Source organism: Chiloscyllium plagiosum, chromosome 34 (assembly GCF_004010195.1).
Source record: "Chiloscyllium plagiosum isolate BGI_BamShark_2017 chromosome 34, ASM401019v2, whole genome shotgun sequence".
Taxonomy (NCBI): domain Eukaryota; kingdom Metazoa; phylum Chordata; class Chondrichthyes; order Orectolobiformes; family Hemiscylliidae; genus Chiloscyllium; species Chiloscyllium plagiosum.
The window spans coordinates 42,063,329-42,076,518 of NC_057743.1; the positions used below are offsets into that span (position 1 = coordinate 42,063,329).

Genomic DNA, 13,190 nt, shown 5'->3' on the forward strand with positions numbered 1-13,190 from the left:
CCCCAGCCCATTTCCCCCAATCTCCCCCACTCCCTCAACCCATCTTCCCCCTCCCCCAGTCTCTCAGCCCATTTCCCCATTGGACAGTTGGCTGGTAAAGAATTCCCAAAGTCAGGAATGAGCCAGATTCATTACCCTTGGCTTTCTGTGGGGGTGATGGTCCAATCAGATCCTGGAGTACGGAGGGTGGGGAAATTGTCGCTGGGATCCCTCTCACTGATTGGATGATTTAATGGGAATGGACTTGTAGTAAGCCTCAGTGTCGGGGGGGGGAACACCTTCTCAGGAGGGGAGAGCACGGGCAGCCAGAGACTGTCTTCGCTGAGCCCTACATTGTTGCCTGGGTCAGTCCCAGAATAGTGTGTGAATCCATGGACCCCAAATTCCTACACAGCAGCTGTGTGTTAACCTGAGTCCGACCGGACCGTCTCTATTAGCCAATAGCACACATCATTACTCATTAAACATTTCAAACAAAGTGTGAGAAAGCAAGAGAGAGGGGAGGGGGCTTGTCTTGAGGGAAGATGTGGAGGATTAATTCTCCGCTCCATTGTGTGTGTGCAGTCCATAGAGCCATGTTCTCTCATCATCAGCCGTGGGACTGTTTGATCTTCCTTCTCAAAGTAATGTTTCCTCCTGGAGGAGAGTGACTGAGAGAGGGTCGGGTCTTCTGTTTCTCGCACAGCTTTTGTTGGGGAAGGCTGCTGCTGTCGGCGGACGGTGGCTGCGCCTGGATTCAGTTTGGAGTGTGTGCAAGTTGACAGTATACTTCAGCAGCTGCAGCAGGCAGCTCAGAGGAAGAGAGAGAGACAGAGATATCCGGAGAGAGAGACCCAGTCCAGGCAGGCACCATTGAGAGCTGCTGGCATGCCTGCCAGGAATATTAAAATCCGAGCTCTGGTCATCTTAATCAGCCTGCTTCACAGAACAAGGAGGAAGAAGTGCCTAAGGTACAGCTGTTTGTTTTCTCTCCTTACCCCCTTCTTTAGTTTGAAATGAAAGTTCCTGGGACTGATTCAAAGCTGCAAATGACTAAGTGAGGGGCGCCAGCAGCAGAATGAAACCACACTGTGCTTCCTCGCTGCAAGATACAGACCTTTTGCAGATTTATGTTTAGTTTTCGGATTGAAAACTGATTGGCTGTATCAGAGGGAATCACATGGGGAAATTCCCAACCACGCATTGTGCAAGCTAGGTTGACTACTTCCTAACCATAGAGCTTGCTTATTTATAACACATGATATTTAGTGTTTTATGCAAGGTGTATCCTTTTAAAAAAAACCAGATGCTATTCCTTTAGTGGAGAAGTGTAAAACTGGCACAGTTGCACATGTTAAGCAGAACTAATCACTTGGGTAACAGCTGACTGCAGAGTTCAGTGAGTTCCTGTGTCCTGCGCTGCCTTAGTTTCTCAACATGAGGGAAGAAACAGACCAGGGAACCCTGGCTGATCCCCTTATGGAAAAGGGGCAAGCTGCAGCTCCCAGGTCACCAACCCCAGCAAGAGGTGAAACTTGGAGTCCAGCTATATTTTTTGAACTGACAGTCTGCTTGTGTGGTTGTTCTGACTGACTTAAGCTTCACTTCCATAAATATAGTTCCTGAGGCTGGGACAGTTGTTCTTTGTCTGAAATCTTGTAACAAGAGCTGCGTTTGAAAATAGCAGTGGTACTGAATAAATTTTAACAGGAAGATGAAAATATTTTTCGTACCTAATTAAAGTTCTGGGACATGGAGAAACATTTATCTCGCTGAATATTTTGGCAAGTGAGATCTATAACCAGTTCCTGTGGGTCCCAGTTACCAGTACAAGGTGTGAACTGAACTGCTTCACAACCAAGATGACAAAGCTGTAAGGAAGCAGAAAAGCTTGTGTTTTAAAGAAGCGACTAGGACAGCTTTTCCTCTAGAGAATAAAAACAGCTTAGAAATAGTAAAAAAAAGAGGAAAATTGAGTCTGTATAGAAATTTTGTGAAAATGTTCTATTGTTTGCTTGACTTCTTTATAAAAACTTATTGAAGATAAAGTGATTAATTTAATGGTGAAATAGATGTTTCTGCTTCAGTTTTGACTACCACTCATTGTGATGTGCTTCAACAGAATAATGAGTAGTCAGCTCATCATCCTGACATGTCATTTATCAATCACAAGACAAGACTGGTTTTTACATGTCTAGCAAAAAAGAAGCTAGTATTAGAAAATAGAAACTTACTTAAGTTAAAATTGTCTAAACTCATTGTTTAGATCACATTTGAGTTACTCCTGGTTATCCATTATTCCCTGTTTATTCAGTGAAATTAGAAGGGAGTTTTCCTGCTGTAATGATCAAACCTTTGTGGTACAACTACTATCTGTTTCTTTGGTACAAAAACAGGAAATGTTGCAAACACTGAGAGGGTCAGACAGCATCTGTGAAGAGAGAAACAGAATGAATGTTTCATAATGATCAGAAAGGATCTGATGAGAAGTTGCATTACTCACTGTTTCTGTCTCTTCATGACATTCTCGTTGCCAGCACACATCTTCCTTCAGTTAGTATTTGGTTGAGCTCACTCTTTGTACTAAAGATGAAACCAGAGATGGATTGTGGGTCCCTAACTGAAGACACAGGACACTGCTATTTTCAGTCTAAATATAGTATTCCAAAAGCCCTGTGAATCCCAATATTCCATCAAACTAATTGTGTTCAACTCAGTAACAAAAACAGAAGTTGCCGCCAGATCTGCTATGTTTCTCCAGCAATTTCTGGGGCTTTTTTCAGATTTCCATCAATCACAGTTCTTTGTTTTATTTTAGTGTTCCATTCAGTCCTAGATTGCAGTTCCTGAAATGTGGCAGTTTAAGATGTTGGAAGCACGTTTTCCCACTGACAATCAATTCCCAGATCGAGTGTTGACGAGTTTACATTAGACTCTTGTCCTGTCATTGGGCTGCACTTGCCACCTGCTGGGTGTTTAATGTCACTACAAGGGCAGCCTAGATGCTGGGAAAGAACACTGTGTCAGATAGAGAATACTGCAGCATGGCAAAGGACATAGATTATTTAAAAAAAACAATGTCAAGATGTCAGATTCACAGTGATTGATGCTCTACATCAGTTGTAGATCTACATCAGTTACATCAAAATTAGACTGGAAACTCCATTATCTGCTGATTAATCTTGTTTTTTATTTGACACCTCTGGTGCTGCCAGTGTTGGACTGGGGTGGACATGGTCAGAAGTAACACGACACCAGATTATAGTCCAATAGGTTTGTTTGAAATCACAAGCATTTGGAGCCTTGCTCCTTTGTCAAGTGAAGTGACCTCACCTGATGAAGGAGCAGTGCTCCAAAAGCTTGTGATTTCAAACAAACCTATTGGACTATAATCTGGTGTTGTGTGACTTCTGACCTCGTGTTGCTAGTTATGGGTTATTTGTTGGTAGCAGACACATCACTTCAGTTAAAAGTGCTGCAGACTCATATCCATGTCAATGAGGAGTTCAGTTCTCACGTGAAAGCATTTGTTAAATGTAGAGAAAGATGTGGTCATCCTCTGTCAAGTGCAGAAGAACTTCTTAAACTTCAACAGAGAATGGTGGAGAAACTCAGCAAGTCGGGCGGCATATGTGCAGAGAGAAACAGAGTTAATGTTTTGAGTCCAGTGACCCTTCTTCCAAACTTCAGTTCTAACTTCTAACTGTCTCCTTTCTAAAGTTTTACAGCCTCATCTATTCTATGCCTTCCCTTTTGTTGCACATGTTGCTTGCAGCCTTTCCACACGTGTCTGACAACGAACATCCCGAAAGCAGATGTTTAGTATCTCCATACTATCTGTGGGAGCTTGCTGTGTTCAAATTGGGTACTCTGTTTCCAAGATTACATCAAGGCTTCATGTTCAGAAAGAAATGTTCACTGGTTGTTTGAGACATCCTGATGTCAGGAACACTGTCCTATAAATGCAAGGTTTTCTTTTAATAACCTCTTGCTGGGGCATCCCTAGCTGTTACTTTATTCAGAACAAACTCTAGTTATTCAAAGGATTAAGTCAGTTGTCACTCCAAGATCATTTGATGAGTTTGGGTTGGATTTTTGCTGACAGGGGCATGTGGTAAAACCTACCTTCGATTCAGAGATTTTCTACATATATATTTTCTCAATGCTGGGTTTTATTAAAGCGGGGTAGGGGCACATTGAGCACAGGAGCAAGGAGGTTAGATGAATATATATAAAACATGAGCTCAATCTCACCTGGAGTAGTGCATCACCACTTTAAAAAGTAGAAGGGATTTATGAGAATGGTTTCAGAAATAACTCCAGTGGAGTCAGGTTCAGCAGAGGCATTCCAGAGGGAATCAGATCAGTATCTGAAAAGGTTAAGATGCTCATGGCTAGAGGGCGGAGGAGGGAGAGTGGCATTAGGGACACTTGCTGTTTGGAGACCTGAGACCGTGGGAACGGATGGACCGTGCTAAAATCATTTTGTGATTTCCAGTTTTTGTTCTAAAATTTCATCCCACGTTCTTTGAGATTTTTTTGTTAAATCATAGCACTCCATTCTGACCCAGATTTCAGGTTGAAATCTATCAGAAAGGTAATTGTGTTGTCACTGACCTTCACAATAAAATTCTTTATTGTCAATGAAATCCTGCATGCAGTATAGGAACCAAGGTCAATGAGGTAGTAGAGAGTGTGGTGTTGGAAAAGCACAGCAGGTCAGGCAGCATCTGAGGAGCAGGAGAATCGAAGTTTCAGACATAAGCCCTTCATCAGGAATGAGGCTCGTGGGCCAGGGGGCTGAGAGATAAATGGGAGGGGGGGTCGGTCTGTGGGAAGGGGAGATAAGTGCAATAGATGGATGGAGGTGGGGAAATGGTGATAGGTCAGAGAGGAGGGTGGAGCCTCCTCAGCCATTACCAGAGCCAATGAGCTAGTAGTGCAGATAGAAATTGGCAGGTACAATGTTGTGGGTATCACATGGCTGCAAGGGGATCAGGGCTGGGAACTAAATATCCAAGGAAACACATTCTATTGAGAGGACAGGCCGAGGGGTAGAGGGGTGAGATTGCATTCGTGGTAAGAAATTAAATTAAATTGACAGCAAGAAGTGATATAGAGTTGGAAGGTGCAGAGTCTGTGCCGATGGTGTTAAGGAACCACAAAGGAAAAAAGACCCTGATGTAAGTTATATCCAGGACCACTGGCAGAGTCAGGATGTGGGGAGGAAAATACATTGGGGAAATCAAGTTGGGAGCAGATCCCAAGAAAAATAATTCACAAAATATCTGCAAGATGGGTTTTTAAAGTAGCTTGTGTTAGAGCCCACTAGGGAACAGGTGATTCTGGATTTGGTGATGTGTAATGAGGCAGACTCAATTAGGTCACATGAGAAAAAAAACTATGGAGTAGTTCATTAAAGGAGTGCACTGCCTGAAAATGTGATGGAAGCAGACTCAATTGAGGCATTCAAGAGGGGCATCGGATGGTTATTTGTGTAAAAATGGTATACTGGGATATGGGGAAAAGGCAGGAGATTAGCCCTCAGTACTAGAACCTGTGTAGGCATGATGGGCCAAATGGCTTCCTTCTGCAATGTAACATTTCCCTGATTCTGAGACTGCAGTTTCATCTGGTTTCTGGCTCAGTAAAAGAATTTAATCTTCAAATATCCTCACAAACCAATTCATTTGAAGTTTGGATCAGATCAGATCACAAGAAGAAGAGCCAGCCATTTGGGTGAAAGGAAAAGCTTGTCACTTTGAACCAAGGCTCGATATCGAGTCATTCAGCAATTCTCATTGTTTATACCAGAATCAATACCATTTTAACAGGAACCAAACATTCACTAATGGCCTGACTGGGCTAAGTGTGCAGACAGCTGTCAATATCACAGCATCCCTCAATGCAACATTTGTCAAAAGATTTGCTATTTGTTCTGTGCCTTTCAAGCATTTTCTTACATTTTGGTATTCTGTTGCAATATGCAGATTTAATTTGAATGGCTAAGTTCAGTTAAATGATAGATCAGACAGGATTACCATTACCTTGAATCCCATTCAATGGCGGAATAGGCTCGGAGCTCAATGGACTGCTCCTGTTCATACATTTAAATGATACAAATAAATAGCTTTTGTAAAAATTGCCTTGTGTGAGAGTGTAGGAGAAAGTGAAGACCACAGATGCTGGAGGTCAGAGTCAATGAGTGTGGTGCTGGAAAAGTCAGGCAGCATCTGAGGAGCAGGAGAGTCGACGTTTTGGCATAAGCCCTTCCTGATGAAGGGCTTATATCGACTCTCCTGTTCCTCAAATGCTACCTGACTGGCACCACACTCTTCGCCGTACGTGAGAGTACCTCTGTTTGAATTTCTGGAGACAATTGTACCTTAAATATGTGACAGAGCGATTTGGATAAATCATCAGCACCCTCATTGACCATCTCACTGACAAGAATGATGCTGTATTAAATCTGTGCCATATTTGTTTCTGTTTTCCCTCTGGACTGTAAATGTAACACTGTCTGTATTGATTCTGGATCAGTGGTGCTGGAAGAGCACAGCAATTCAGGCAGCATCCGACGAGCAGCAAAATCGACGTTTCGGGCAAAAGCCCTTCATCAGGAATAAAGGCAGAGAGCCTGAAGCGTGGAGAGATAAGCTAGAGGAGGGTGGGGGTGGGGATAGAGTAGCATAGAGTACAATGGGTGAGTGGGGAAGGAGATGAAGGTGATAGGTCAGGGAGGAGAGGGTGGAGTGGATAGGTGGAAAAGGAGCTAGGCAGGTTGGACAAGTCCGGACAGGTCAAGGGGACAGTGCGGGCTGGAAGTTTGAAACTAGGATGAGGTGGGGGAAGGGGAAATGAGGAAGTTTTTACCACTGTCTGTATTGAGCTGAGTGAAAGATTTAATTTATTCATTCATAGGGCGTGGACATCTCTGGCTGTGTCAGTATTTGCTGCCAATCCCTTATTGTCCCTGACTGAGTAAGTGATGTTGGGTAGACTGATTTCTCAGACTGGACAGAATGATCAAGATGATCTGGTTCTGTAGTCCTCTGACCTGAAGGGTCACTGGTCCTGAAATGTTAACTCTGCTTTCTCTCCATAGATGCTGTCAGACCTGCTGGGTTTTCCCAGCAATTTGTTTTTGCTTCTGATTTTTGGTTCTTTGGTTTCCTGGCTATTTGTCTGTCCATCTTGAGCAGTTCCAGAACAAATTCCAATGGTCTGGTGCATTGCCCTCTGTTGTATTGAGAAGCTCAGGATGGGTCAGTTCTTGGCTGGGTTTTGTTTTCCCTCTGGAATTAGCTACCTTCGCTCCGATGGGCAATGGGACCTTTTCTGTTTAATATAATATAGCCTAGTTTCCTGCTCCTTATTTTATTAATAATTAGATGGTAATTAGATGCTTAAATCATGTTGTAATTCTTGATGTTTAAACAGCACAGTGGGATTCACAGCACAGCCTGTAATTGTACCTTAGCAATGATGGTTAGCAGCACTGGTATCCTACTCAAGGAATTATATGTTACAAACAACACTATCACTATCCCGGGATATGTTCTGTCCCATCAGCAGGATCCCACTTGATCATAAAATCAAGTTTCATATTTATCGCAGTTTACACTGGGTGAGTGGTGGGGTGCTATGGGGCAGTGAATTTTGTCTACTGTTTAATGTTGAGTTGTATAATAGAGTCCTGAGGCGTACATGCGCACACACAAAATATGATTAATAGAAAAAACGATGTGACACAAAGTTCCTGTTATGCTACTTTGCGATACTTCACAAAGCAGATTTTTTTGGCTTGCTTGCCTTATCCTTAAGGGAGTGGGATCCCTCAAAGCACTCCAGTAGTTTTCCTCTCCTGTCCTGATGGGATAGCGGTGGTGGCCAATCAGAGATCAGCACAGGCATTGCTGAAACATCAGCTGCTGTGGATTGGACCACCATGTGCTCTGATCGCCTGTCATTCAATGCTGCTTTAGCCGAAATAGAGAAGCCATCATCAAATTTATCCAGGCCTTGAGGCACACTGAAACATTTCACAGCCTATTGGGTTCCCCTTGATTTGGTGTTGCCACTGTGGTAATGTGAGAAACACGGCAGCCAACTTGTACCCAGTAAGATCCCACAAACACCAATACGATAATGGCCAGATAATGTGTAACAGTAACTTTGGTTGAGGAACTGAGGTTTATAAAATCATGAGGCGCATAGATAAGTTGAATGGCCAGCGTCTTTTCTCTAGAGGGAAGATCAAAACTAGCGGGGGGAATTTTAAGGTGAGTGGAGAAGGATTTAAAAAGGACACAAGGGGCAACCTTTAAACAGAGTGGCTCAGGAGTGAAACGAACTGCCAGAGGAAGTGGTGGATGTGGGTACAGTTACAACATTTAAAAGACATTTGGATAAGTTCATGAAAATGAAATTTTTGGAGGGATATGGGCCAAACACAGACAGATGACTGGTTTAGTTTGGGAACATGCTCATTGTGGACTGGCTGGACCAAAGGGTCTGTTTCTGTGTCGTAATACTCTATGACTCTACATTCATTGATCGATTTGATTTTGAGGTTGTGAATCACGTTCACCATCAATACTCGCAAGGAATCATTGTCAGTTTTGACTGCAAAGAGTATGCAGCAGTTGCCAAGTTGCCAGTAGTCCCTTTCTACATCTTAAAAAAAAACCCAGACATGGAATAGCAGCAGCTGATTGGTTTTCATCCATTGCACAAAATCACTCTGTTGCCCTTGCTTTGTGAATCTGTCTAAAAGCAGGAGGCAGTGCTGTTTCAAAAGATGTTCTATTGATATTTAACATGCATCTTGCTCAGTCACTCACTCTGTAGGCTGTCCCCCAGCTGCTTTGTTGTTTCTGTGGTGGCCAATCCAAATCAGAGATATTTGCAGGGTTCATTCCTCAGCCAGTCTGAGTTATACTTCATACAAAGGTCCAGGGCAGAAGGAGCAGCTCAAGGTGATAGAGAGGGTGAAATCAGCGTGAAGCTCCTGATCAAGCTCAAAGTCCAGTGACCTCAGCTGTCAAGTACAGGATTTATAGCACCAAGTCGACTTCAGCTCTGGCTGTGATACCTCCCTATCCCTGGGTGCTTGGTGACATTGCAGTTTCAATTTGATCCTGTTTTCAAAGCTGTTTAAAATAATATGACACATACAGCATCACACCTAATGAATGCGTGTCAGGGACATGGTCAGTGCTACTAGTATGTTATTCCACCACAGCATTGTGCTTTAGCAGAGGTGCAAGTTGTGGGAATTGTCCCTTAGCCTGTATGAATAGTTGCGTGACAGGGATGAGGTTGGATATTGAACTCTCCTATAGATTGAAAGCCTTAGTTTAATGTTTGCTTTTCGTATTGTACAATGTTTAATCTTGGAAGATTCTGTGAAAACATTTCCTGTACCTGAAACACTGCTGATTCTCAAACCTCTTCCTGTTTTATTTAATTGGTTTCAGTAAAACTTATAAATGGCTGACTATTGTTTAAACAAACTAAAAATTAATCTATTTATTAAAAAGAAGTATCATTACGATACAGGCCCAGGTATGAATGAAGTGAAGGGCAGGGAAATTAAATATTTAAACAGCACAAGGAAGAGCAGGTATACAGGAGCCATCTATCCTGTTCATTTAAAATTCTGACAGGTTTAAGAAAAGTAATGTAGCAGGAGAACTGTGCATAGTGTGAGAAAGCAGCTGGTAAATGGGTTGAAGTGTTTACCTTTACAAATGTGGGAGAGCAGGTTCCAGTTAATGACTTCAAAAAATAATGCAAATGTTTGTTTAAAGAAAGCACTTGCTTGGACAGAAATTTAGTCTGGAGTCAATGTTTGAATATTAACACTGATGCTTCAATTAAAATTGCCACTTCTGGAAGATTCACTTTGTTCTCCCCAGTCTTGCTAAGTTTCCCTTCTTAACTTCTGAAAGTGTGAACTCATCTGGTAGGATTGGATTGGATTTATTTATTTATTTTCAGGTGTATTTTGTTACAAAAAACAGTGAAATATTTGGATAGTTTCGCCACTCTCTTGCACTGTCTAAAAACACAGAAAAATATACCAAACCATAGAGTATAAAGGCAGGAAAATAAAGGCACCAAGTTTAATGGTACACTCCATCTTGTTAAGTGCTAAGTCATGGGCCTGGAGCGGCCGGCCATGGGTCCTCTTGCCGCATCACCACAATAACTCTCCCATGCCATCTCGCCTCCACCAACACTGCTATCATCGTAACTTCGCCACACCTCACTTATACTGCCATCACCTTGAGTGTTCACCCCACTTCACCGACACTGCCATCACCGTGACTCCTCACCACACTTCACCGACACTGCCGTTACAGTGAGTATTCAATGGATGTCAGCTATGCAGTCACCACTGATGACCCACACCAGCCCAAACTTGACTCCACTACCACCAAGAGTTGGCTTTGGGCCCACCTCACTGATATAGCTGTAGCCAATGCTCCCTGGTCTTGTACTGGGCCCAAATGTGCATTCACTGCCTCCGCCACGAATCTGCTCTGGGCTTAATTCGCTGTCACCATGACTGAGCATTTCACAAGAGGTAAGTAAGAATGAAGAAAAAAAACAGAAATGTGAAAAGAAAAGCAAACAGAGCAGACAAACCCCTGGCTTGGAAGCTCTGCTCCGCCACCATCTTAGATCTTGAATTTACAATCTTGAATTTAGTCGGGAGCTATGGTTATACAGGTGGCACAACCCCTCATCCCTCATCTATCTCTGAGTTGTCAAATGTAGGGGACCATTAATATTTAATTCCATTGACTGGTTTCTTATCTCGGGCTTTCATTTGAAAGAAAACATCTTTTAAAGGAGTCAGACAAGATGTGTAAAAATGGCTGCAGGGGTTACCTATTCTACCTGAAAGACCATTTTCCAAAAATCTCCGCAGATTGACTGGGGGTATGTGTGCATAGTTCTCCTGCAGAATTTCACATTTGCCAATGTTTGAACTTTGGGGGGGGGGAATACTAAGGACAATGAGCAACAGTCATCTCATTGTTAGAAATTTCCGGAAAGAAAGGAACCTTAGCAAATAATCTCAATATGCAACAGAAATCTGAACCCTCCTCACCTGGTCCTTGATAGCTTTAACAATAGGAGACCATAATTCCTTCATTGCCCCATTGTGTAGCACTAATCAAAGGTCACATGACAAAACTCCTCTTTGTGAAGAGCTGAGATTATAGACTTGTCTGTTTCCTATAGAAGACAGTCACATCAATGAGGCCTGCAGGTTGTAATAACCTCAACTTGTTTAGTGGTACTTACAGAAGCATGAAGAAAAATTTGTCTAAAGTGGGCCAGGAAATGAGACTAAGGGGACAGTCAGTGAATGAGCAGTAGATGTTTCATAACCCACAGCAAAGCTGCATTCCAGTCAATAGGAAGGACTCAATGAGAATGATGAACCAAAGGTGCTTAACAAAGGCTGTCAAGAAGAGTTTTCAATCAAAATCTAAGACAAAGTGCTGCAAACTAGTGAGATGTCAGAGGATTGGAAATGTTTTCTGAAGCAGCTATGGATGACTGAAATGTTAATAAAAATGGAAAGAATTCTGGATGTAGATTTGCTCACTGAGCTGGAAGGTTCGTTTTCTGATGTTTCATCACTATACGACTTTTGACACCTAAACACACAAATAGAAAGTGGGCCAAACACCAGTGTTTCATCTGGAGGCTCACTGAAGATATTATCTCGTGTGGTGATGAAATGTCTGAGAACAAACCTTCCAGCTCAGCAATCAAGCCTACATCCAGAAACTCAACCTGAGCAACAAATCTTCTCAAAACTCGCTAAGTGAAAGAATTGATTATCAAAGTAAATTGGTAAGAAATATAAAATCTAACAGCAACAGTTCGGAAAGTCCATAAAATAAATTAAGTGTGGGACCCTTGGAGGATGCAGCTGAGAAATTGATAACAGGGAATAAGGAAATGGCAAATAACTCAACCCATATTTTGCATTGAGCTTCAATGTAGAGGACACTGTAAATGTCCCCAAAGATATCAGATAATCAAGGTGCTAGTGTGAGGAACAGTCTATCATGAGGGACTAAGTATTTGACAAACTAGAATGAATGGAATCCCTACAGTCTGGAAGCAGGCCATTCAGCCCACCAAGTCTACACTGACTCTCTCTGAAGAGCATCCCAGCAAGATTCATCCCATCCTCATAACCCTGCATCCCCCATGGCTTATCCACCTAACCTATACATCCCTGGACACTATGGGGCAATTTAGCATGGCCAATCCGGCACATCTTTTGACTGTGGGAGGAAAGTGGAGCACCTGGAGGAAATCCACGCAGACACTGGGAAAATGTGTAAATTCCACACAGTCTCCCAAAGGTGGAATTGAACCCTGGTCCCTGCACTATGAGGCAGCAGTGCTAACCACCGTGTCACCCAAAATAATGGCATACAATTTGCCAGGGCCCGATTGTCTGCATCACAGGGTGTAAAAACAAGTGGCTAGAGAGATGATGGAGGTATTGGTTGAAATAATCCAGGTTTCACTGGATTGTGGGAAGAGTTAAAATTGTTGATGTGCAAGGGAGGGAGACAGGATACTACAGGCCAGTGACATTTGTTGCTAAGTGCATTATTAAGAAAGAAACAGCAACAGATTTAGAAAAGCTAAACTTAATAACACAGAGGTAGCATGGGTTTGTGAAAGGGAAATCATACTTGACAAATTCACTAGTTCTTTGAGGACAAAACAGTCCAAGTTGATAAAGGGAAGCTAATAGAGTTTGTGTACTAGGATTACTGTCATACTTAGAAGGGGCATATCGACATTGGAGGCGGTTCCAAAGAGAGTCTTTGGACTGATTCCTGGAATGAAGGGAGTTGATATGTTCAGAATGGCTAAACAGGTTAGATCTTTATTCATGTGAATTTAGAAGATGGAGAGATTATCTTATTGAAACATATAAGATTCTGAGGCAGCTTGTCAGGGTAGATGTTTAGAAGATGTTTCCATGAGTAGGGGAATCTCAAACTCGGGATGTAGTTACAGAACAAAGGACACTCATTTAAAACTGAGAATCAAAGTAACGTCTTCTCCCAGGCCATTGTAAATATGGACGCTAGATCACTTAAAGTATTTAAAAAGAAAGTGGATGTTTGAATAATCAAGAAGTTGATGACTATACTCAGCTG

At 42.4% G+C, this 13,190-nt stretch overlaps 1 protein-coding gene across 14 annotated transcripts in view; it reads left to right on the plus strand.

Moving 5' to 3' along the window:
- rap1gapa (RAP1 GTPase activating protein a) overlaps positions 1-13,190 on the plus strand; it is a 566,513-nt gene that overhangs the window by 375,421 nt on the left and 177,902 nt on the right. For 2 of the 14 annotated variants that reach the window (XM_043676333.1, XM_043676336.1), the window contains exon 1: positions 575-950. The exons of 7 other annotated variants lie outside the window; for them this stretch is intronic. In XM_043676333.1, the coding sequence (XP_043532268.1) occupies positions 868-950 (83 nt within the window). In that variant the 5' untranslated portion in view covers positions 575-867. Of the gene's footprint in view, positions 1-574; positions 951-13,190 lie in introns of those variants that run through there. 5 more of the 14 variants (XM_043676341.1, XM_043676346.1, XM_043676330.1 and 2 more) reach the window with 4 other exon arrangements.